The sequence below is a fragment of the Pelodiscus sinensis genome, chromosome 31, assembly GCF_052426305.1.
Source record: "Pelodiscus sinensis isolate ZL-2025 chromosome 31, ASM5242630v1, whole genome shotgun sequence".
Taxonomy (NCBI): Eukaryota; Metazoa; Chordata; order Testudines; family Trionychidae; genus Pelodiscus; species Pelodiscus sinensis.
In genome coordinates this window covers 611,394-637,724 of record NC_143082.1, presented here as the reverse complement: position 1 = coordinate 637,724, position 26,331 = coordinate 611,394, and the positions used below count along the sequence as shown (strand labels likewise).

The following is a 26,331-nucleotide window of genomic DNA, read 5'->3' as shown; positions in this document are numbered from 1 at the left end:
GGGGCCTATTGACCCTGCCACAAGCACATGGACCAACATAATGGGCACAGTTACCAAAAATCTTAGATCCAAGCCATGGGGGCACAGGCATGCCTAAAATGGAGCACCCACAGGAGCACTAATTAAGAAGGAATCGCTTGTTTAACTGCAATATAAATGACCTCTGTAGGTAGCTGTAACACACAAAAGCAACCTAAACAATGTGTTATTGTAAGTCCACATTTACACTCCCGAAGACAGCTTTTGTGGCTGAAGTCTATGGCAATGGGTCAGTTCTGGCTGTTGTAACTGTTCCTGGGCAGATACTCGGATTGTAATACAACTATGCAGACTGTCCTGAACACCCTTGCAGCGTGGTACATCAGCAGAGATTTCTGCTGCAATATTTGTGTGTTTGCAGCACAGAAAAAATGGAAATGTTCAGGAACTTGCCTCGATGCTCATGTCTCATCCTGCCATCCCCCTAAATGATCTTACCAGAAACACATGATCCCACCTCACTGTTTCAGCTGTAGGGAATTCTCACTAGACTTCTTTCCTTTGGGTATGTTCACGTTTTAAAGCCAAAGGCAGAAAACGCTGTGTTTGCCAGCACCAATGTACTGTGTACTCCAGCTACAACATGCAACACGGGACATCTCTCTTATGTGCTCAAGGACCTTTCTTATGTCAAGTGTCCTAATACATCCCGTTAATGAGTGAAATGAGAGCAGCATCTTGTACGCACTCCCTCTCCACACGGATCAGCATTGCTGAAATGAATCCCCTCGGCAGCAGCATTACTTTTGGTTGTCTGCAAATTGCACCCATTTCCCCAATTTGCTATTACTCCCTCCCATGCATATACACTTGGAGATTAGTGCTTAATTATCTGTCTGGTTTGTCATTAGTTCCATTGATTCATTTCCTCCTTGTTCACGGTTTATTATGCTAAGCAACTGGGTTCCCTTTCAGTGTGGCTAAAACAAAACAACTCTCAAAGCAAAAGCCAATTTCGTAAGGAGCGTTTGCATAATGCGCTCTCCTTGTAGAGTCGTATCGGAGCTGTATTCCTAATTGGTTTAGCATCTAAGCAGCAAGCCACACTTCACATTCAGCAAACTCTCTTCGCACATCAATCCATGTGAGGGGACGGGGTTATTTATCCCCACCCCTTGCTGATGAATTTCAATGTCAACGGCGTAATTTCATTATTGAATTCATGTCACCTACCTCTCCCAAAAGCACCCAGATCTCCTCCTGCTTTTGCCGAGCTGCAGTCGCTAAACTGGGAAGCAAGGGATTCGAAATCCTCCTCTCCAGATTTGATCTTCTGAATGTAACCTATTGGCACAATGATAATTCATAGTCAGAGGCAAGAGCCAAGTCAGAGAGCATACTAGGAAGTGGGGGTAGGAAATATTCATCATGAAAACGGGTAGATAAATCGGAGGTCGCGTTAGTTACTGAGGCACGTTTCAAGGGATATGCTTTGCCCCAGGCCATTTCAAAGCGGGGGCAGTCTTCGCATCGCCTAATGGCAAGTAGAAGCCACTGCAGAAGGGTCATAACTGCAAGAAACTAGAGCAGCACCTCACGAGCTCCATACAAGTGCTGTTCCTGCCGTACATTCGTGGCCTTTTGCTGCACTGAATCCCAGAAATTCAGATAGCACGTGCAAGCATGACTGCCACTTCAGACACATCTACGCGACAGCCATTTGCTGAGGCACTGCTATGTCACCATAGCATAGGGTAGAGGCTTCCTAGAGTGACAGGAGAGGTAGAAATTTCACCTTCCTGAGCAGCAGCGGAGTTCTTCTGTTCACCTCCATGCTTTGCGTTACAAAACAGCTGATCGTGTGGTTAGCGTTTCATGCTTTTCTACAACCTCCGATGCTCTCAGAGTATCTTTTACTATCTACCTTGTGCTGTTCTGTGTATATCAGAAAAGAGCCTGAGACAATCACTTACACAAGATTTACAACCAACAGGGAAGCAGAACTTCTCCTAAACGATAAGAGTGAGGGCTAAATTCGGCATGCAGCTTCCTCTTATAACGTAAAGCAAGGTCAGCATTTGGTTGTGCCAGGAAACGGGGATGTGCCTGGAATGGGATTGCTTCTCATAAAACCACACAGAAAAGAGACACTTGCCAAGCAGGTGAAAGAGGACTGGCTGGGCAACTCCCCCTCCCCCACATCCAGGACTGCCTCAGTCCCAAGCCTCCCACCCTGCAGGCACCCTTTAGGGAGGGCGGGCTGGGAGTCTCAAGCTCCCCACCCCCCAAACATTACTGGCTGTTCCCCTTCGTCAGGAAGCCAGGGGAAAGTGCAGAGTTTGGTGCATTCCACACTGTCTGGGGAGCGCAGGGGGCAGACGATCCTGGACCTGCCCCAGCCCAGGAGCCTGCAGCCTTCCCCTGGCTGTGCCCTCTGGAGCTGCAGTGGCCATGGAGAGGCACTTCTCACCTGGCCCCAAGCTGCTCTAGGGATGGAGATTCCACCACCTCCCTGGGATGGGTTCCCTAGGGAGGGGGTGGAATCACCATGGTCTCGGCTTGACAAAGCCCTGGCTGGGTTGATTTAGTTGGGATTGGTCCTGCCTTGGGCAGGGGGCTGGAGTTGATGACTCCTGAGGTCTCTTCCAGCCCTAGGATTCTATGCTGTGGTGAGAGACCTAGGGCGGTCCTCTCCCGGGAGCAGCCTGCATCCCGAACTCCTCATCCCCATCCCCCACCCCAGAGCAGTGATTTCAGTGAAGAAAAAGAAGAGTTAACTAAGGACCTGAGCAATGCCAGGCAAACTCTCTAGTAGTTTATCCACTCCAAGTGCTGGGTTCCCACAGACCCTCCCCACCTCAGATTCCTGTCACCTCAGCTACCTTTTCACCACCCACCTAAGACAGCCATTCATGCACTTTCCAATGCACTCTGCCTGGAAGAAGCGGGGTTTTCAAACTTTCTTAACTGTATGCCAAGTCAAAACTACAACCGTTCCCCACAACACGCAGAAGCACTTAGCAACAAAGGCCATTTCCCAGCGCCTTCCATCTTTCTCCTGTAAGCACTTGCATCTGAAGTTGATAAAGGGGGTGTGGAGAGGAATGGCTGAAATGCAGAAACTCACCACCCACCAAACGACAAGAACTTTTTGCTTAAATTTTCAGAAGTTTCTCTTTTGTAAAAGGCCAAACACTGAAAATTTCAGCCATAAAGGAAGAAGACGCAGAAAGTGTCCGCTATTCAGAGCTGTGGTTTGCAACTCAGTAATTACATGCCAGGATCACCAGCACACATCCTCCTCTACCCTAATAGCTGTGTAACAAGAAATAACAGAATGTAACTCACCTCTTAGATCAGGGCTACTCAACACACAGCCCACAGCCTATTTGTTTGCGGCCCACGGTGGTTTGGGTTTACGTGGGGCTTAACACGTGGCCCGCAGGTGGGATTCTTTGAACATGGCCTCCACTGGGAACACGCTCCATAACGGTGAGTCAATATAATGGTCTTCTGTTGGTACGTGTTTTAGTAGTTCAATTCCTGGACCGTCATTGCTCATTGAAAGTGCTGTCATATGGGTGGAAATGGGGTCAATATTGCACTTCATTAATATCAGCAGAACTGACGTAAATGGGGCCTGCGTGTTGTTAGTCTTGCCTTAATCTTTGTATTCATGCCTGTCAGTGTGAAAGAAGCTATTTGCATATATATTTGCATCTACATGCAACCACACTTAAGTTTTGGCGCTCAGTCATTGTGGCCCCCAAGGCTTCCAAAGTTGAGTAGCCCTCTTAGATAATCCTGCACTTCAGCCATTCAACAACACTTGTGTTGGGGGCGGGGAGGTAGTATTTAACTACTTAGGGGTTGAAAGCATTTAATCAAAGACAAGCAAAACAGTGTCACTGGTGGGTGTCTTATGCAAAGACAGGCAGTTCTTGGCAGGATGGACTGAGTTTTAAATCAGGCGATTTAAAAATCGTCAAGAGAAAAATCATTTGATTTAAAACAAGTTTCCCACTTCTATTTCTTCATTATTAATTTTCTTAAAAGATACACAATCAAGTTAATACATAATACACATCACTGGTGTCAAACCGCAGATGCAGCAGCGCTACATTAGAAGTAGTAAGAACTAAATCACACAAACACTGACAGCACATCTATTTTATTAAACAATCTTAAAATGTTACATAAAACGTTTCATACTTGCAATTGCAGCAGTCTCCTGAGTTGCTGACTGACAGCTGTCCAACTTTTTTTACATTTCAAATGTTATTTAACATTAAGAGGCAAGTCCTCAGAACACTGAATGTACCATGTCCTTAACACTTCTACCACTAGCTCTCGTCTTCCATACTCTTAGCTTTGAGTGAATAACAAACAAAATATTTCCTCTGTGCCTGCAGAGGGATCTACTGCTGGGAAAAGTTGGCTTAGTCACAGAGAACTCTGTGCCTGGCTAAGGATTCCCACTAATTCAGGTGAATGACATTAGTCACTTCATCAGTAAATGGTTTGCTCCAACCCTGAAATGTGTTGTGACTGGCACAACTGAGGAGTGCTTTTTAGATGCCTGTGCCATGGCAGCAGCCTCTTCTGAAGAAGTTAGGCATCTACCTTTATAGCTGGGGTTGAGAATATTCTCAAGAAAATGAGGCGGAGTTAGTGCTTGATCCATTTACTTTATTGCCTGCAGTTTAACTTTCTAGAGAGGTATTTCTTTCATCAATGTCTCCTGAAGTGCCTTCCAAATTTCAACAGCATCAGCAATGAAGCAGCAATTTCTCTGAAGCTTGATTAAGGCTATGGATATAGATTTCAGTATACTGAGCATATCCTCTGTATTTCTCATCCAAAGTATCTAACACTGGATTAGAGGTACTTCCCTCAATTTAATCACTTTCCCTCCCCCCGCCAAATTATATGAGAATAGGCCAGTTCTTAATACATTTTTCAAAATAATCAACCACTGTACTCCACTGAACATCTTGAGGAAGAATTAGTTTGGCTTTACCTGCTCTCTTTAGTGGAGGTGAAGCCAAATGGCTGTTACAGAAGTATTTTGCGACTTCCAACAACATTTTCTTTTATTCCTAGAGAAGACATCCATATGTTTTTGGTTGAAAGATGCATTAAATGGTCACCATACCCATAGGTTATTAAGGAGCACCCTTCCATTTCTTCTTCTAAGTATCTTTTCTTCTTCGCCGTATTTGCAGCATTGTCTATGACAAAGCTGTGCATGTGAGCACTGAATTATTGTTCAGTTTATTACAGCTTTCACTGCCACTTCTTTTAAATGTTCTGTTGTGTGGGCATTTCCTGATGCTGCTATTGTTTCTGAGATATGCAACCTCATCTTCTGTTGTCACACAAGCACATTTGACTGGCTCCTTGTGTACATTGCTCCACCCATCAAGGCTGAAACTGGCAACTTTCTCCTCGGTATTTCTTGCACACTGTTCGAGTTCCTTCTCGTACACTGTATCTAGCAACCTTCCACCAACATCTGCTCTACAGGTGGAGTGTAGACTGATCATAAAGACTCAGCCATGTCAATGAAAGTGTTTATTGTTCATAATGTGAAAAGGAGAATGTGGCATAAATGAACTGAGCAATCTTTTTGTTGGTACTTGCTGGTCCTTACGACAAACCCATCAATGGTGGTGGCTTTACTGGATGATTAAAATCTTTTGCTTACTAGAAGTACCAATGGAGGAGTCTGCAACAACTTCAGAGAAAATCTCTTCAGCTTTAATAGGATCCTGAAACAAAACCTAGGAACAGTCATGGCATCACCATTGTGGTCTGTGGCCCTGATGTTCCAAAACAAGGGGCACGTGTAACGTCATAGAAAATAAGAAAATTATACCCAGTGGCAACTGGCATCACCAGATTTCTCTTACTGCAGCTTTCTGTACCATATACATGAGCGATCGATTCTAAATCTAATTAGCTATTAACCAAGCCATAAGGACTAGCTATTTTTTTTTGCCTAGCTATATCCAACATAGCAAACAGCTTGGAAATGTGTCAAATCACACATACTGAGAGGCAGGGAGAGTGTCTTCAAGTACAATGCATTGCAAAAGTGAATTTAAGTTACTAACCAGTTGATCCACACTGTTTTTCAGCCGTAGCCACATCGTTTTCTCCCACTAAGCACTTTTGCTTATGATGTTTCATTCTTGTGGTGGAACCGGCATCATCTTCTTGCACAGCTTACACTTGACACGTTTTCCTTAGGAATTTCTTCAACAGATTCCCAGGTAGGATCTCTCTTATGCCCAGAATCCATGAAAGCTTTTCTGTGGCAAATGTGTGGGGAATATAGAAAGCTGTGCATGTGCTGAACAACATCTTTCCTTTTTCTTTCCAGTCCACTTCACTGTTCCTTTATACTCTGCCTCCCTCCTTTCCTATATATTGACTGTCCAACTCCTCTGCTGCGCTTGGCCCAGCTCCACCACTACATAAGCACAGAACAAAAGCAATCCTATCCAGCGTGGCTACATTTAGGCTACATCTAGACTACATCCTTTTTTGGAAAAGGGATGTAAATTAGACGTATCGCAATCGCTAATGAAGCAGGGATTTAAATCTCCCACGCTTCATTAGCATAAAATAGCTGCCGCTTTTTTTCGGCAGGGAGCTTTGCTGGAGAAAAGCACCAGTCTAGACGCTGATCTTTTGGAAAATAAAGCCTTTTCCGAAAGATCCCTTATCCCTCTTGAAATAAGGGATAAGGGATCTTTCAGAAAAGGCTTTATTTTCCAAAAGATCAGCGTCTAGACTGGTGCTTTTCTCCAGCAAAGCTCCGTGCCGAAAAAAGCGGAAGCCATTTTTATGCTAATGAAGCACGGGAGATTTAAATCCCCGCTTCATTAGCGATTGCAATACGTCTAATTTACATCCCTTTTCCGAAAAAGGGATGTAGTCTAGATGTAGCCCTTGTGTCTGTCTTTTCACATGTGACTTCAGTCTGCTGAGAAAGAAATTAAAAGCCCAGAACTTTCAAGGAGCAACAGCTGGTAGTTAGGATGAACAGCCTAAAGCCATTAATTCATTTTTATGAGACTGTAAGTGAACATGTAGTATTTGTGATGAGACTGAATTGTAACCATTAATTTCTAAATGAGAAAATTATTATTGATTTTTTAAAAATCTGATTTTATTTAAAAAACATTGATGGTATCCATTCTGGTTCTTGGTAGCGTGTTGAGCTCAGTTAGCCTCTTGGAAAAAACACTACGTAGGATTCGGGGTTTTAAAAGGCATTAATTCATGCGTCTCTGCACTTCAGTGTATTAGGAGCGAGGCAGGCAGCCCATCTCAGTTCCGGCTCAGCCCTCATCCTGGTCAGGGGTTGCTGCCACCCTGCGCTGCTGCCTCTGTATTGGGGGGATGACAGGCAGCCGGTCTGCGAGCGGAGCTGGTTTTTAAACTGGCTCCCCTTGCAGACCAGTTCCTGCTGCTGATACAGAGGCAGCAGCATGTAGTGACAGGGGGCTTCTTGGGAGTGAGGCCAGAATGCACTGGCTGCGGCCCTCCTCCTCCTGAACTATAGAATAATCGAGTAACTGATAAGAATTCATGAGATTAATTGACTAATTAACTGATATTTAACATCCCTACTCCTCCTTGTAACACCCTTTTAGATACCTGAAAACCGCTATCGTGTCCTCTCCCAGTCTTCTCTTTTCCAAACTAAACAAGCCCAATTCTTTCGGTCTTCCCTCATAGCTCATGTTTTCTAGATCTTTCATTATTTTTGTTGCTCTTCTCTGGACCTTCTCCAATTTCTCTACATCTTTCTTGAATGTGGTACCCAGAACTGGACACAGTACTGCAGTTGAGGCCTAACCAGAGCAGAGTAGAGCAGAAGAATGACTTCTTGTGTCTTGCTCACAACACTCCTGTTAATGCAGCCCAGAATCATGTTTGCTTTTCTTGCAACATGTTTTTCATACTGTTGACTTGTGTTTAACTTGTGATCCATTATGACACCTAAAGTTGAATGGAGACACTTCAGTGCCCAGAAAAATCACAAAACACTTTGAATGCTAGAAGAAATAATCTTGTCCTAGCCACCACAGGGGGCTGGATTATGGAGGACCTCATGGGTTCTCTCTCTGCTACCTAAGACTCTGATTAGTCTGGTAGCACTTTATAGACTAATAAAACATGTAGCTGGTATCATGAGTTTTCGTGGGCACAGCCCACTTCTTCAGATGACTGGAGTGTTGGATGTCTAGGACCAAAATAAATAGGGGAGATGGGAGGGGGAGGTGCGGAAGGGAAAATTGGGGGGGATAAGAAAAGGCAGTGGGTAAAAAATATATCAAGGGAAAGCTGAGTCTATAAGCACCTAAAGACTAGATAGTCAAAGAGGGCAGATAAGAACCATTAATTAGCAAATGAGTCAGGAAACACTTAAAGACACACGAAACATCTATGGTATCATGAGATTCTTCAAAGACCCATTGTTGCCCACATTGTTTGACCTAACCATCCAGTATCTTTGTTTAATCCAGAGGTGTGAGAATTGAATTTGGGAATGAGCTGAAGCTCCAGTCCTTCCCTGTGTATTTGGCTCCTGCAATTGGTTTGTAACAAAACAGCCACTTGAAGATCTGTTAATGCATGCCCAGGGAGATTAAAGTGTGCCCCCACAGGCTTTTGTATGTTCCCTTTACGGATATCTGATTTGTATCCATTAATTCTTTCATGTAGGGACCGTCCAGTTTGTCCAATATATACTGCAGTGGGGCATTGCTGGCATTTGATAGTATAGATTAAATTACTGGATGTGCAGTTGAATGAGCCTCTGATTTGGTGGCTTGTGTGGTTGGCTCCAGTAATGAGTTCACTTGTATAGTTATATGGGCACAGTTGGCACCATGGTTGATTGCAGGGATGGGTTCCTGGATGTTTATGATGTAGCTGTGTAGCATGGTTATTGGAAAGAATACGTTTTAGGTTGAGGTTTGTCTAAGTGAGAATAGGCCTTTCCCCTAAGGCCTCTGACAGTGAGTTATTTTCCAAGATAGGTTGTAGATTGTGGATAATGCATTGGAGAGGTTTGAGTTGTGGATCATGGGTGATGACAAGTGGAATTCTGTTATTTTCTCATTTGGGTCTGTCTTAGAGTAGTTCATGTCTGGGTACTTTTTTGGCTCTGTCAGTTTGTTTTTTCACTTCTCCAGGTGGGTGTTTAAGTTTTAGGAATGCTCTATAAAGATCCTGTAGGTGTTTGTCTCTGTCTGTGGAATCTGAGCAAATCTGGTTGTGTCTTAGGGCTTGGCTGTATACAATAGATTGAAAAGGGTGCCTGGGATGGGAGCTGGAGGCATGGAAGTAAGTGTAGCCGTCAGTGGGTTTCTGGTAGAGGGTGGTAGAGATTTGTCAATTTTTTAGTTGTACTGTAGTGTCCAGGAAGTGGATTTCCCATGTGGACTGGTCCAGGCTGAGATTGATGGTGGGGTGGAAGTTGTTGAAATCTTTGTAAAATTCAAGAGCCTCTTTCCCGTGGGTCCATATGATGACCAAAGTAGCGTAAATAAAGTAGGAGTGTTAGGGGGCGAGAGCTGAGGAAACGTTGTTCAAGGTCAGCCATAAAGATGTTGGCATATTGTGGTGCCATGCAGGTGCCCATGGCTGTGCTGCTGACTTAGAGATAAAAATTGTCTCTGAATCAGAAGTAGTTGTGGGTGAGGGCAAAGTTGCAGAGTTCTGTAACTAAATGTGCAGTGTTGTCATCGGGGATGGTGTTTCTGATAGCCTGTAATCTGTCTTCATGTGGAATGTTGATGTAAAGAGCTTCTACGTCCATAGCGGCCAGGATGGTGTTTTCAGGTAGATTACTGATGTTTTGACGTTTCCTCAGGAAGTCAGTGGTGTCATGGAGATAGCTAGGAGTGCTGGTAGCATAGGGTCTGAGGAGTGAGTCAATATACACAGATAATCCTGTGGTGAGTGTGCCAGTACTTGAGATGATGGGTCATCCGGGATTTCCAGGTTTGTGTATCTTGGGTAGCAGATAGAAAGCTCCTGGTCAGGGATTAGGGGGGAATGTTAGTGTAAATTTGCTCCTGAGTAGATGTTTCATCAGTCTTTAAGTGTTTCCTGATTCTCTGTTTGCTAATTAATGGTTTTCATTTGCCTCCTTTGACTATCTAGTCTTTAGGTGCTTATAGACTCGGCTTTCCCTTGATATATTTTTTACCCACTGCCTTTTCTTGTTCCCTCCCTCCCTCCCATCTTCCCTATTTATGTTGGTCCTAGACATCCAACACTTGGGTCATCTGAAGAAGTGGGCTGTGCCCACAAAAGCTCATGATACCATCTATATATTTGGTTAGTTTATAAAGTGCTACCAGACTGTTGTTTTTTTCAGTTTACCTGTAAGACTAACTTGGCTACCCCCTGAAGCTTCTAAGACTCTGAAGTTACACTGCTAAGATTTGTTTCAGTGCTTACAATCTACATAGTCAAAAACGCATGGAAGGGACTCTGCAGAGGGTAAGTGACTTGACCAAGGTCAGACAAGTCAGAGGCAGAAGTAGGAAGAGAACACCAGTCCTCCAAGTCCAGTGCCTTGCTTTCAAGGCCATAGGATGTTAAGTCACATTAAAGCGCACATGGGTACAATGCTGTTCAAGAGAGAAGAACCACGGCACATCCTAAAAGTGGGGGGGGAGGGAGAGAGTTCTAGAAGGAGCAATCAACAGATGCATGCCCTCTTGGGAGTCCTGAGAAACAAATCATGACAGGAAGACTAGTACGACCAATTTGTAGCATTTCACAGCTCTGGAAGGGGTTCTCTCTGTTAGCCCAGAAGGGCATGGGGCAGGGACTGGAACAAGTCAGTCTTCAGATTATTTATAATTAGGGAAGGCAAAGCCCTAAGGCTATTTCCCACGATAAAGGAGAACACAGACTTCAGAAGCAAAAAGTCTGCACACACGTAAGCATCTCCCCACTTTCATTTTCACTGTCTCCCCTGAGGCACCCTGGAGGTGCACGCGCCTCAAGGGTAGTGGAGCTACCTACTTGTCTTGAAGGACACATGTCTGGGAAGAACCCCAGCACCCCCCCCCAAAGGTAAAGGGAGGCCACCTGAAGAGTCTTTCGAAGTCAGTCAAGCTTTGTTGTCCTCTGGACGCCCAGGCTTCCATCTTCAAAGAGAAATGCTGGACACAGCGATGGCTATGAAAAGGGAAAGACTGTGGTTGGTGCAGCATTATGAGCACGAGACCCCTACCAGTGAATCCCTGCAAGGCCTTGGGACCATAAGGTGTGGAAGTTACACTTGCCATACATACAGCAATGGCTGCTGGTTCTCCTGAAGCATTCTGGGAGAAGCACAGAAGAAACAGAAGCTATTTAACCTTAAGTCAATAAATCTCTTCATTTCAGAAGCTGAAGAGCCTGAGGAAATGTACCAAACTCGGTTTGGGGGCACTGCAAACCAAGTGAGAGCACTCTTACTCTGAAAGGTGAGCATTGGGATACTAGAACTGAAGCTGTAGTCATTGCTTCAGATGGACAAGTAGTAGAGCACACCTCTCTACATATTAGACACACACAAATACACGTGTGTGTGTGTGTGTGTGTGTATGATACATAAAAATATATGGGCAAATATAGTGCCCATCTATAAAAAGGGAAATAAGAACAATGCAGGAAGCTACAACCAGTCAGTTTAACTTCTGTGCCAGGAAAGATAATGGTGCAAGCAATTAAGGAATTCATCTGCAAACACCTGGAAGATAAGAAAAGGAACAGCCAGCATGGATTTGTAAAGAACAAATCATGTCAAACCAATCTGATAGCTTTCTTTGATAACATAAGGAGTCTTGTGGATAAGGGAGAAGCGGTGGACGTGGTATACCTAGACTTTAGTAAGGCATTTGATATGGTCTCGCATGATATTCTTATCAATAAACTAGGCAAATACAACTTAGATGGGGCTACTATAAGGTGGGCGCATAACTGGTTGGATAACCGTTCTCAGAGAGAAGTTATTAATGGTTCACAAATCTGCTGGAAAGGTATAACAAGTGGGTTTCTGCAGGGGTCTGTTTTGAGACCGGTTCTGTTCAATATCTTCATCAACTATTGAGATATTGGTATAGAAAGTACGCTTATTAAGTTTGCAGATGATACCAAGCCAGGAGGGGTTGCAACTTCATTGGAAGAGAGGGTCATAATTCAAAATGACCTGGACCAATTGGAGAAATGGTCTGAGGTAAATAGGATGAAGTTTAATAAAGACAAATGCAAAGTGCTCCACTTAGGAAGGAACAATCAGTTTCACACATGCAGAATGGGAAGCGACACTCTAGGAAGGAGTAAGGCAGAAAGAGATCTAAGGGTTATAGTGGACCACCAGCTAAATGAGTCAGTGTGACACTGTTGCCAAAAAAAAAAAAAAATAAAAAAAAAAAATAAAAAAAAAAAAAGCAAACATGATTCTAGGATGCATTAACAGGTGTGCTGTGAGCAAGACACAAGAAGTCATTCTTCCACTCTACTCTGTGCTGATTAGGCCTCAGTTGGAGTATTGTGTCCCGTTCTGGGCACCACATTTCAAGAAAGATGGAGAAATTAGAGAAGTTCCAGAGAAGAGCAACGAGAATGATTAAAGGTCTAGAGAACATGACCTATGAAAGAAGACTGAAAAAACTGGTCTTGATTAGCTTGGAAAAGAGAAGATTGAGAGGGGACATGATAGCAGTTTTCAGGTATCTAAAAAGTTGTCACAAGAAGGAGGGAGAAAAATTGTTCTTCCCAGCCTCTGAGGATAGGACAAAAAGCAATGGGCTTAAACTGCAGCAAGGGAGGTTTAGGTTGGACATTAGGAAAAAGTTCCTAACTGTCAGGGTGGTTAAACACTGGAATAAATTGCCCAGGGAGGTTGTGGAATCCCCATCTCCGGAGATATTTAAGAGTAGGTTAGATAAATGGCTATCAGGGATGGTCTAGACAGTACTGGGTCCTACCATGAGGACAGGGGACTGGACTCGATGACCTCCCAAGGTCCCTTCCAGTCCTAGTATTCTATGAAGAGAAAGTGTGAGAGAGACAAATCCAAATTCATTTTAATAATAGGGGGAATGCTCGGGGATAGAAAAGGGAAGCTTTAGATGCAACAAAGTTTCAGGGGATACTTAAGAGTGTGGCTCCAGAAATGCTCCTTCCAGAACAGAGGCGCTTAAGAATAGCAGCAGTTTGTGCAGGTGCAAAAGCAAAGATTCAGCAACAACTGCACAGCCTTGATGAATACAAGAAGTCGGGTGGACTGCACCACCGTGACAAGAAACGCAAAAAGCCAAGGGTCACTTGGAGTGAGCTTGGGGAAAAGGATACAACTGCTTTTGCAATTGTAGTGATTTCTGCCTTGCACAGATGGCCCAGCAGAGTTCAGAGCTGTCTGTGCTGGTTTCTTCCAGTATCGAACACCTTGTTGGAACTGTAAGCATTAGGCATTACACGTGACATCCACATCTCAGACAAGGACATAGGGGCCTGCCCAGGTTCAGAGAGGGGAAGCAAAGGAGCTTCCTTCTCAAGACCCAGAACTACAAACAAAGGCTTAGAACTGGCTGAGATGTTGCAGTAAGTTACCATGCCACAAAGAGACTAGACAATACTCACTGCCAGCAGGCTAACCCCTCACTGAAATGTTTTGATTACCCAACCAGTGACAAAACATATAGATAATTGATTGTATCTGAAGCCAGTATGACTCCATATTCTGCTTGGCTAAGTTGCATCTATTTTTAGGGACTAGAAGAGGATAGGTTGATTTAAGTGAAATAAATCTGTCAAACTACATCAGATTTCATTCAAGCAGTCCCCAGTACAACAGTCTCCCCCGACTGAAACAGAGCGTAACACACTGCTCTCTATTTCTTCACGTCTTTGGGATTTCCCCACCAGTGGCACGTTTTTCCCCTCCCAAAGTTCAGTCAATTGGATCCTTTCAGCTGAAGTAATTGCCAGTCCCCTACATCTGTGTAATTACGCAAGCAATTTAATTCAGTAGAGAATTGTTTCTGTATATCTAGCTGGACTAGCAGTAACCTCAGAGCCAGGCCTGTGAGAAAGCTGCCAGAAAGTGGCAGATTGGGGAATGGGGAGACCAACATCTGATTACAGCCCTATGACGATATTTTGAGCACCATGGGAGTTCATATTCCTTTGGAGGAATGAATGTGATGATGCACTTTAAGACACAAGCAGCACTGCTAAATTCAAGGGGTATGGCTATTTATCACATCTTTTATATTTAGTATATATTCCTTAGAGGTTTTTTTTTTGGGGGGGGGGGGGGGAAGAGAGTAAGTGGAGAGCATGCAAAGGGACCTGTGCATCAGTTCAGAATCAGTTCTGTACTTTATTTGAGAAAGATTAATGTAGATTATAAGAAGCCATTTACCCCAAAGGGGCTTTTTGCAGCTCTGGTGCCTCAGGGCAGAAAAGAGTTTGTTTTCATGGCACTTATGCATGCACATCACAGTGGAAAAATTTAATATTGTTTATCTAATTAAACTAAGCTGCTCCAGCCGAGTGTAAACAGAGCACTTGCACAAAATATTTGCTATCAAAATACAGCATTCATCCAAAATACATATTTGCATCGCCCTAAGTTCATGTTTACTTCCAAGCATCACCCTAACCCTGCCAGTAAATGTTGTATCACCTGCCATCGTATCAATGTGCATGCACACGTTAAAAAAAGGAAAGCTGCCTGAGTTAAGGAAGGATCATAACCTTTAACATTAAAGCCCCTGCATCGTCAGTTTGCACCATGATCTTCGTGCCATTCACAGCTTCTGGAGAATGAAGTTGAATGAATTTCACAAGCCTGCAAGGTTCAACTAAATGCGGTTGCAACAGCTCTGCTAAATGTCTGACAGTTTACCAGGCAAATATGTTTTATGTTTGGACAAAGGGTTAGATGATCTTATGGTTAAAGCACTGAACTAAGGCCAACTCCTTGTTCTGCCATAGATTCCTTGTGCAGCTCTGGGCAAGGTACTAACTCCTGGTGCCTCAGCTCCCTCATCTCCAAGATGGATGCTAAAAAGCAGTTAATTACGTAATGGATGATACACTCAGTGGATACCCAGTTACCTGCACCTGCATGGCAGGTGGCTCCTGCCCACAGCCCCACTCCTCAGAAGCTGGCTGTATCAGAGGTAGCAGCACAGAAGCAGCAGCTGACTCCCCAGGAGTGGGACTGGAACCAGCAGGTAACTGTGAATGTTAACGGGTAAGTCCAGGCTTATTGGGTAACTGTTTACGCGTTCCCATCCCAATGAGATCACTAATCCTTCTTTTCACCAACCCTGTGTTGTCTATTTCAATCCTAAACTCTTCAAAGCAGGAACTATTTCTCGCTATGTATCTGTGCCGAGCGTGGCACAACAGAGCCCTCTAAGCACTGCTATAATACCAATAAAAATATCAAGATTACAATGAAAACTAATTTAATTTTACATTTTATTGACCCCTTGTAACTTTCGTAATGGCGTAAGATTTTGCAATGATGCTTTATTCACAAATTGCTCATCACCTCTCATCTTCAATCTCTTTTCTTTATTACTGGAAAGAGAACCATAAGCAAGTAAAAGGTCCAAAACTAGCCACAGTTCATCTATCTAAAAATGCTAACCTTTAGCAAATTCCCTGAGGAGAGAATATAAAGCATTTTCCTTAAACAAATTTCAATCGCAGGTTTATATTGCATAAAACATTAATTTCAGAATTAAAGATTCTGAAGGAAATATCAGAGACATAGCCACTCTCTAAACAAAGCGTAAGACTTTGTGGTGCTACGTCTGTCGAACAAATGCTTCCCGAGAGATCTACTTAAACAATTCTGTGCTATAATTACGTTCATCAGGTACAGTACATCTGCTCAAAGAAATTCAATGATGCCTTACCATTAGTCAGAAACTGTGGTGGAGTTAGGATGTGCAGTCATGCAATACATTCTCTAGTGGGTTTTTTTTAAACTTTATGATTTTCTGTCATTTTCAGGAGGATAATACCGATTGGATTTTTCCATGTCAACAGTATCAGTATATCATCTCACCTTCCTGAGCAAAGAAAATGCAGACAATCTACATAAAATAATTACGTGAGTGGATGTTCTCTGTGACCTTTCCAGAAAATAGTGTTTATCAAGCACAGATGGGAGTGTTGACAGAAAGATTTTTTGATCATGACATTTCATTCTTAGGAGGCAAAAATATAATGATAATAAACATGATGAATAAAGAATCCCTAATGGCCTTTATCAAGAACAAAGCAGGACACTTACAAATCAATTTGAATCACATCTTTCTTGTCCTTAGGTGCCACACTGGAAAAAAGACTTAAACATAAAAATTATCTGACAGTGAAGGGACTTCAGTCTTCACAACTGTCAGATCTGCACTTTAGTCTAGCACTAACAAAAAAAATTAAAATAAACGATAACTGGATCTCTCATAGAACAAGATAAAAAAGTCTCTGTGACCGTATCGGACATTGAAGCCCTATTGTGTCTGAGATAAAAGATGGCACCCAAACAAATTTATAAAGACATTCATTTATTCAGAAGGTTAGTTGGGCTTCTTCTAACAGCAAAGAAGTTGAACTGCCTGTAAGGTTCTGAAATACGACTTGGATAACAGTTCAAGAGAACTTTTCCCTCTACAGTTTATTCTCTCACTTGGACCCGAGTTTATGAATAACTGCTCTGTAAACGACAGCAGCACTCGTTTCCAGTACAACTGAGCCCCATTTAGCCAACCCTCCATGATCCAGCTCTCCCCATGACCCAAACCACCAGTGCACACAGTGCCAGAACTAGGTTCTCGTTCCTGTGGCCACCAGATGGCACTGCAATTCTGCACTCTCTCATTTTCTGGATTATCCGATTGGGCTGCAGTCAGATTAGATAACTGGCTTTTGCTGTACCAGTGATGCTGGCAAAGGTTTGCTGAAGTACAAGGTGTCAACTGTCAAGTATTTGGTGTGATGTGAAATTCCCCCCCAAGCAAAGAGCAAACAAGACCTAGGCCTCCCCTAAACCCTCACCTCTGGGACAGGGCGCAACATGAGGCCTAGGGACTACTGCAGTCTTTAAACTAGGGCTTCAGTAAGCCAGGCGATACACAGTCCTTGTGCCAGCGCTTTGCACAGAGGTGAGTTTCACCCAAAGATGTTAATGAACCTACTAGGATCAATTAGTATTTGCAGCCTGGCTGTCAAACATTTCAAATTTTATTTATAAAAGTCTATCTCCATGTGCACAGTTCTAATAAACTTCACTGTAACACTTCACACTCCATAACAGCTGCTTTATTAGATACCACTAATTAACCAACCTGGCTTTCAAAGGAGAACATCCTGAAAAGGTGCTATTACTCTTGGTGGTTAATTCAGCATCACTTTCAAAACACATGGCACCACCTGCTGGTTAGTACTAGGGATGTAACCAAATAGTTGATTAACTGATTACCAATAAGCAAAAGCTTATAGGTCAATGGTATAGATTACACGCATTCCTCCCCCACCACTTGCCAATACATTTTTGGCAGACTGGCCAGCAGCCCAGCTCAGTGCCAGCTTGCACTGGGTCCTGGACCTATCCCCTGGCTCTGCATTTAAAGTGTATTAGGAGCCAGGTGGGCAGGCAGCCTGGCTCAGTTCCGGCTCATGCCAGGTCTGGGAGCTCACATCCTCCCCGGACAGGGACGGACCGGGGACTAACCAATAAGAATTCATGAGGTTAATTGACTGTTCAATTAACCAATATTTAACATCCCTAACTTACAAAAACAACAAATAGTCTGGTAGCACTCCAAAGACTAACAAAACAGGTGGATGGTATCATGAGCTTTCATGGGCACAGCCCACTTCATCTGCATGTTTTGTTAGTCTTTAAAGTGCTACCAGACTATGGGTTGTTGTTTTACGTTTATCCTGTACAGACTAACCTGGCTACCACCTGAAGCTTCTTAACATCCCTATTTAGTACCCCGTTTAGGGCTTCATAGTGTTTGGTGGGGTGATTTTCCTCTCCCCCCAAACGCTGTCAAATTGTTTTTTTTAAAATGAAGCAAGATCAAGGGGGTAGCGAGTAAAACCTCATTTGAGCCCTCCAAAAGCAACAAGAAACTTTACAATAACGTAACAGCATGCAGCAGTACCAGTGCTTCACATACTGTACCAAGTGCTAGTCCTCACAACACCCCTGGGAGGTAGGTCAGGTCATATTTTGTAATGGGAAACAGGGTAAGGTTCTGAGCCAAAGTCAGTAGGAAGATTCCCACTCACTTCACCCAGGCCCTGTCTAACCTGATCCCAAAGCAAGAGGCAATGGAGAAGGTGGGATTAGAATCCTGCCTATAAAAGCCAACACCAGTCCACAAGACCACAGTTCACTGGCTAAGCAGCATCCCAGTTAAACGCTACTGCATTACAAGGGACAATACGTGCTTGACTTGGCACCACAGGCATAGGAAAGACTAGGATCCCATCACTTCTGGACCCGCTTAAGGCCACCGCACACTGGACAACTTACTGTGCTGGGAAATGTATGTTTTGTGAATCAGCTTAACAGGATCTTTGAACATGCCTGTGCAAATGTTCATGCATTTCTTAGGCACAGACTCATCACAATTTACTGTAACTGCAGTTGGGAAAATAGTCAAATGAAATCTTAAACATAGAAAAGGAAGATGTTAAAGGAACGTTTAGTTTTAGCTTCAAATAATTGTTTTATTTTTAATATAAAAATAATATACACATTTACAAAAAATACAAACACCTTTCTGACATGACATTACAAAAATGCAAAGAGGGGATGGGGAAGGGAGGGATCCTGTTCTTAAGTCATTTAATCAGAAAAATTGACTCCCCAGGTGGCTATGCTACACTGAAGTCCATGTTTGAGCACTTGGCTCAACAACTTTGCCTTAGAGATTTCATGCAACTAAAAAGTCATTTCTCTCTCAGGTGTTTGGTTTAGGCCTTAACATGACTTTCCCCTTTACTACTATCAACCTCTCTCTTGCTTTTACTTGCCATTTATAAGCTCCAGTGCCTCATCTTTGCTCCGCGTGATCTTTTCCTGCCTCCATGATGAGGGTCTTCTGGATTGGTTGTGCTTCACCAAGAGGTGTGAACAGCGCACTTTAGCCGGCTCTCCTTGGCCATTCCTCCCACCACCGCTGGGGCGCTCCCACTGGCTTGCATTTGTAATGTGGTTGAAGTAGTACACACGGCCTGCAAATAAAAGGGAGGAGAGGATTAAATGTTAGAAGTTCCTTTCAGACCCGTGATACTGGCTTCTAGCTCATCTCAACAGATATACAAGACTCTTGATTTCTGTGAGTGAAAAAATGTGGATGTCAGCTCAAAGCAGAATCACTGCAGGAACTGGAAACACTCAATATCCCATAATAAGAGGTTGCTGCGGCACTGCAGCTGTCAATCCCATCTGTTAAGATTCTCATCTTTAACAAACTTTCCTAATAAGAAATAAAGAGAAAGGTGATGGGAGCACAACAGCTCATCCATTCTAACCCAGCTCTGGCAAGTTACTTCAGACCTGATCCAGTTGTCACTGAAGACCATGTCAAAACTCACACTGATTTTAACAGAGGCAGGTCCCTAAACCTTCCCAGGAAAGCTGAACTGGGTGGTTCATATTTGTAAAGTACAAATTAGTCTGATGAAAGCAGAAAGCATGTCTGAGGCTTTCCAGCATCGCCTAACACCAATACACCTTCTGAAACAATACAGTACATTGACAGAGAGGAACACTGCCTCGATTATCCCTGCAGAGAAGGTGAACAGGGCTGGGCTTTCGGCAAAGAAGATGATTATGTTTCACTTTACAACAGCATATATGTGAAGGTAAAGCAGAAAAGATGAAAAGCCTAAATATTGGTGACTCACACCTTTCAAATGCATCATAATTAATGGATTTCAGGAAAGATATAGACAAACTGGAGAAAGTCCAGAGAAGAGCAATAAAAATAAAGATCTAAAACACATGACCTATGAGGAAAGATGGGAAAAAATTGAGTTTATCTGGGGACATAACAGTTTTCAAGTACATAAAAGATTATCACAACATGGAGTTAAAAAAATTCTCTCTTTTACTCTAAGGATAGGACAGAAAGCAATGGGCTTAAATTGCAGCAAGGACAGTTAAGGTTGGCCATTAGGCAAAACTTCCTTGACAGGGTGGTTTACATTACACAGAGACACTGTGAAATTTACCTCATTGGAAGTTCTAAAGAGCAGGTAATACAAACACCAGTCAGGGATGGTCAAGATCATACTTAGTCCTGCCAGGAGTCCAGGGGGCCAGACTAAATGAATTCTAAATGCCCCTTCCAGTCGTACAATTGTATGATCTTGTAATTAGAAAGTTGAGCAAGACGGCATGTCTTACTATAGTGTGGTGGGCACTGCACAAACAATGGAGCATTGATCCTGGATGTGTCTGTGGTTGCTGTTGCTAACAAAAAAACATACCTCGACCAAAAGCAGCCACTCTTTAAAATAAGCAGCAAAATTCCCCTGAAGCGTGCAATCACGAGGACGGGGGCCACACCACTGTGAAGCCAAGCCAACTAATACTGTAACCTAGAGATGCTTTCTGCTCCTTCCCTCCAAGCTGGCAGCAGCTCATTCCTGCACTTGCAGGAATTCTCACCAGACAGACAGAGTGACTCCCTCCCTCTCTCTAACCCCTTTTATCCCAAAGGATTTCAACCAGCAAACCAGCAAAATGCTCTGAAGAGAAGTGTTGACTCTCAGACATAGAGGATGGCAGAGAAGGCAACAGCCCAAGGACACAAGGATCAAACGTCCAATTATAACTACCTTGGAACAGTCAGTGTCCTGGCAAAACTACAAGGAATGAAGTGAAGACAGGTGCAATGATTTGCCTCTAACCCTGAACGTGTAGGGTACCAAGGCATTGAGCCAGACTTGACCTTACCCCATATCAGAACAGCCCCCCCCATCTGCACTGGGACCTGCATCCACTTCCTCTCCCCACACAGACACCTCCCGTGGGCTTCATTCCAGATTTACCCATCCACCATAAGGTGAACAAACATGGACCCTAGCCAGGAGGTCCTATATAACAGGGAAAGCTTATCCCCAAGCAAAGGACATGGTGAGAACCCCAGGCTGCCTCACTAAATTCCCTCCCACCCCATCATGAATAAAGCCACTTTCACTCTGCCTCTATTCAGGGAACCCTCCCCAATCCCCTTCTCAAGGGAACATCTGAGTCCCCAGAGCAACTCCATGGAACAGAACAACCTGCCCCAGACCAACCCATGGGGACCAAGTAAATACAGCCCAGTAGACACCCAGCTGGGGAAGTGGATCTCCAAGGCACACCCCTCCAAGCTATATTCACTGCAGGCCCAAACTCTCTGCCCTCCAGTGCCTGCAGCACCAGCTGCCCACAAGCCTGCCCCCCCACCCCAGACCCAGTGCCTTCAAGACCCCAGACCTCACCCCACCCCCATAGCCATGACACCCAACCCCAAAGCCTTCAACTCCCAGCCCCACCCCTCAACCCGAGCCTTCAAACCGCCCCCCCCCCCCGAGCCCTGCCCCGGAGTCCAGAGCCTTTAACCCCCCCAGCCCCGCCCCGAATCCCAGAGTCTTCAATCCCACAGGTTCCAGCGCCAACCCCAGAGCCCTGCCCCCAACCGCAGAGCCTTTAACCCCCCGGCCTCACCCCAAGCCCTAAAGCCTTCAACCTCCCAGGCACCGCCCCCAAATCCTTCAACCCCCAACCCCAGAGCCTTTAATTCCCCAGGCCCCGCCCCGAACCCCAGAGCCTTCAACCCCGCAGACCCCACCCCAGCCCCCCAGCCCCCCCTCCCACCCCAGAGCCCCCATACCCCCCCCCCGGGCCCTGCCCCCAACCCCAGAGCCCCCCCGGCCCCGCCCCCTGCCCTGCCCCCACCCCCAGAGCCCCCCGGCCCCGCCCCCCCCTGCCCCCACCCCCAGAGCCTTCCAGTGCCCCCCCCCACCCCCAGCCTTTCCCCAGCCCTGCCCCCACCCCACCCCCCCCTGCCCCCACCCCCAGCCCCCTTCCCCAGCCCCCCCCCACCCCCAGCCCCCCCGCCCCCACCCCCCCCTGCCCCCCCCCAGATCCCCCCCCCCCCGCCGCCCTGCCCCCGCCCCCAGAGCCTCCCCCCCACCCCCCGCCCCCGCCCCCGCCCCAGCCCCCCCGCCCCCGCCCCCCCCTGCCCCCGCCCCCCCCGCCCCCCCCCCCGCCCCCCTCAGCCCCCCCCCCCGCCCCCCCCTGAGCCCCCCCAGCCCCGCCCCCAGAGCCCTGCCCCCTCCCTCCCTCACCCCCATCCCCAGAGCCTTCACCCCCCCCGGCCCCGCCCCCAGAGCCCTGCCCCCTCCCTCAGACCCTTCACCCCCCCCGGCCCCGCCCCCAACCCCAGAGCCTTCAGCCCCCCCGGCCCCGCCCCCAGAGCCCTGCCCCCCCCTCAGACCCTTCACCCCCCCCCGGCCCCGCCCCCAAGCCCCCCCCCCCTCAGAGCCTTCAGCCCCCCCGGCCCCGCCCCCAGAGCCCTGCCCCCCCTCAGACCCTTCACCCCCCCCCCGCCGCGGCCCCCCCACTCCCATAGCTGACCTGGCCTGCCCCCGCCCGCCCCTCACGCCCCCCCGTACCGGAGCTGCGGCTCATGCGCTTCTCCCAGCCCGAGGGCAGCTTCTCCTCCTCCGCCATCTTCCCTGCGCCGCGAGCCCGCCCGGCCGCGCCCCGCCTGCCTGGCGCCAGGGCGCCCCATTGGCGCGGGGAAGGCCGAGACCCCGCCCCCGCCGGCTGCCATTGGCTGAGAGAGAGAGAGGCGGTCCCGGCCCCGCCCTGGCCCCGGTCTCATTGGCGCAGAAGATCCGTGATTGGCTACGGGCGAAAGGCCGCAATGATCCCGGAAGTGAATCTGGAGGGAGGGGACGGAAGCCGAGGCGGGACAAGGGAGACCTGAGACCAGCATGTCCCGGCCCGCTGCCGTGGGGCCTCCCTGGCCGCGTGTCCGCCACACCCAGGAAGGGGGGGGGGGGGGTTCTGGACATGCCCCCCCCGTCCCTGGCACGGGGCTCCTGGAGCAGCCCCCGGGCCCTGTGCAAGGGACTCGCTAGCCGCCGAACCACAGCAGGGAGGGGAAGCTGGCTGGCGAAGTGGGGCTGGGCATGAGAGTCGGCTGGGGGGTGCAGCCCTGCGGTGGGGCCCCAGAGATTGGGGGCGTAGGCCCCATGTGACATTTGTCTCAAGCAGCAGCCCTCACCCCGACCCAGCTCCTACATGGAGGTGCTGGCAGGCGGTTCTGCACTTTTCCTGCTCAGCAGGCATGGCCTCCACAGCTTCCGGTGGTCATATTCCCAGCAAACAGGAGCTGTAGGGGCAGTACTTGGGCCAGAGCGGCACATGGAGCCATCTAAGTAAAAGCCGAAGGGGGGATATGCTGCTGCTTGTGGGAGCCACAGCACACTTGCAGCAGGGCAAGCCCCTGACCCCTCTCTCTCTGCCGGAGCTCAAGGGCCAGCTGATGCCTACCCTTGCATCATCAGCTGCTGCTGCTCATTGTACAGAGCGTATTGCCCTTGTAAAATGTGTAGGGCTTTCCCCAACTTCCGTTGATGCTCACAAAATCCCTCTGTAATACCAATCCTAAGTATTCATGTGTCAAGCACCTGCAAAAGGAGATTTAATTTTTTTGAAGTTTTATGTTTTGCTGTTTTAGTCTTGCACTCTGCAAGCAGGAGGGCTAGACATATTTTTCCTTACTGACAATTGAGGGTCACAATCACAGAGCTCCAGCAGCTGGGGCTTTAAAGAAAATATTGTGAAATTAGTAATGAATCACAAGAGTTAGCAGCCCAGCACTTCTACATAGATTAATATCCAAGCTCCCTGAATTGTACAGCCTTCTTGGGGCAGTTTACAAATTATGGCACAACAATAATTCTTAAATCCTGGGTTCTATTAAGACTCTTCCACTGGCCATCTCTCTCTTCTGTGGTAACTGGTTCACAGGGATATTAGGAAAATTAATCTCTATCAAGACATTAGTTAAATCATTTTGGTCTCAAAACTTCATTGTAAATGGAGATCTTGCTGGTGCCCAGTTTGCAGTCAACCTCCTGAAACTCAGCAACATTCCGTCTATTTCACTAGGAACACTAACTACAAGTTCTTATAAGCAGCTTCCGCTAACGTATCATTTTAAAAACTGGTTAAACTGTTCTTATCATACCACCATCTACATGTTTTGTTAGTCTCTAAACTGCTGCAAAACTATTTGTTGTTTAAGTTTTTCCAGTTACAAACTAAATTGGCACCTAGCTATATCTTTCCCTGAAAAAATGTCTCTACAGGTTGTTAGCAGCACGAAAGGAGTCAGAGAAAGTGTAGGAATCCTTGATGAATGAGGAAGACAACTTAGTGATAGATGATGTAGAAAAAGCTGAAGTACTCAATGCTTTATTTTCCTTGGTCCTCACAGACAAGGTCAGCTCACAGACTGCTGCACTGAGCAGTACAGTAATGGGGAGGAAGGGGCAGCCTTCAGTAGTAAAAGAACAAGATAAGGACCATTTAAAACAAATCATATGCTCAGTCTATGGGGCAGTATCTAATGCATCTGAGGGAGTGGCCATTATCCCTGAAAACTTACGGCTACTGGGGGAAGTCCCAGATGACCAAAAAAGGCAAATGCAGTGCCCATCTTTTAAAGAGGCGGAGGAGAATCCAAGGAACTACAGACTGGTAAACCTCAATTCAGTCCCTGGGAAAATCATGGTGCAGGTGCTCAAGGAATCCATTTTGAAAAACTTGGGAGAGGAAGGTGATCTGTAACAGTCAATCTGAATTCCTGTCAGACCAAGCCTGACTAATTGCCTTCTATGATGAGATAACTGGTTCTGCAGATATGAGGAAAGTGGTGGACTGATATACTTTGACATTAGCAATGCTTTTGATATGGCCTCATCTTGCCAGAAGGTTAAAAAAATACAGCTCGGATGAATGGACTATATTGTGGATAGAAATATGGCTAGATTGTTAGGCTCAACATCTAATTGGCAGCCAGTATCAAGCAGAGTGCCCCAAGGGATAGTCCTAAGGCCATTAATGATCTGGACGAGGGGATGGATTGCACCCTCAGCAAGTTCACGGATAACACTAAGATGGTGGGGAGAGGTAGATATGCTAGAAGGCAGGGAGACAGTCCAGAGTCGCCCAGACAAATTGGAGGATTGGGCCAAAAGAAATCTGATAAGAGTCAACAAGGACAAGTGTAGAGTCCCACACTCAAGATAGAAATTCCAATGCAATACCAGCTGGGGACAGATGGGCTAAGCAGCAATACTGCAGAAAAGGACCTGGGGACTGCAGTGGACAAGAAGCTTAGATGCATCAACAGCGCACTCTTGTTGCCAAGAAGGCAAATGGCATATTGGGTTCATTAGTAGGAACATTGCCAGCAGATCTAGGGAAGTGATCATTCCCCTTTATTCCGCATTGGTGAGGCCACATCAGAAGTTTTGCATCCAGGTGACTTTTTGCTCTCCCTATTATATGTGCAATTTCATATCACATTTAACTCTCAAATAATAGCTTGTTGTACAAACTAGAGATGAGATCTTGCAGTTTGATGTTAGAAGTGGTATCACATATTACTACTAGCAGGTAAATGTTTTCCCCAAAATACACTAGGAAGCATATTTCCAAATGTTAAACATAATTTCTAGTCCTAGTAAATGTCTTACGTTGAGGATAAAAAGCATCATGGGATACAGGTTACACATTTGGTGATTAGCTTGGCTTCTGTTTTTTGTTTTGTAAACTGCTGGGTGATCTGATTGCTCTTGTTTCATTTTGTCAGGGCTTCTAGAACAGAGAAGCAGGAAGGAACTTTATTGATGCACAAATAAAAAAGGCTCAAAGAGATGAATAACTAAAAGTTAGTAGAAAAGGCAAGATGTCACTACAGGCAAAATAGAAGAAAGTGAAGCACCAGGTGTCTGAGAAAGGATGTCACAAAAATGCAAGTCCATCCAGCAGATGGAGCAGCTACAAACAATGAGACAGGAATTCAAGAGATTAGTTCAGGTTGTGCAGGAAAACGTATCAGGTTCCTTATCCCAGTACAGGTTACAGGGTGGGTTTAGTGCAAAAGGAGCCTGGAAAAGGGTGACAAGGGAATAAATATAACAGCTTTGAGAGAAGTTGTATCAGACAGACTTTCCATGGAAACCGGAGACTGCATGGGTTAAGAATGAAGGTATTCGGAA

The 26,331-nt window shown here is 45.9% G+C and overlaps 1 protein-coding gene across 1 annotated transcript in view; it reads right to left on the bottom strand.

Annotated features, from left to right (window-relative positions):
* The window catches only part of PIN1 (peptidylprolyl cis/trans isomerase, NIMA-interacting 1), a 31,381-nt gene extending 8,515 nt beyond the window's left edge, over positions 1-22,866 (bottom strand). Inside the window, exons 1-3 of the mRNA XM_075902501.1 lie at positions 22,708-22,866; positions 19,072-19,272; positions 1,213-1,323 (exon numbers count right to left, since the gene is read on the bottom strand). Of these exons, the coding sequence (XP_075758616.1) occupies positions 1,213-1,323; positions 19,072-19,272; positions 22,708-22,765 (370 nt within the window). The 5' untranslated portion in view covers positions 22,766-22,866. The remainder of the gene's footprint in view (positions 1-1,212; positions 1,324-19,071; positions 19,273-22,707) is intronic.
* Between the last annotated feature and the right edge of the window lie 3,465 nt (positions 22,867-26,331).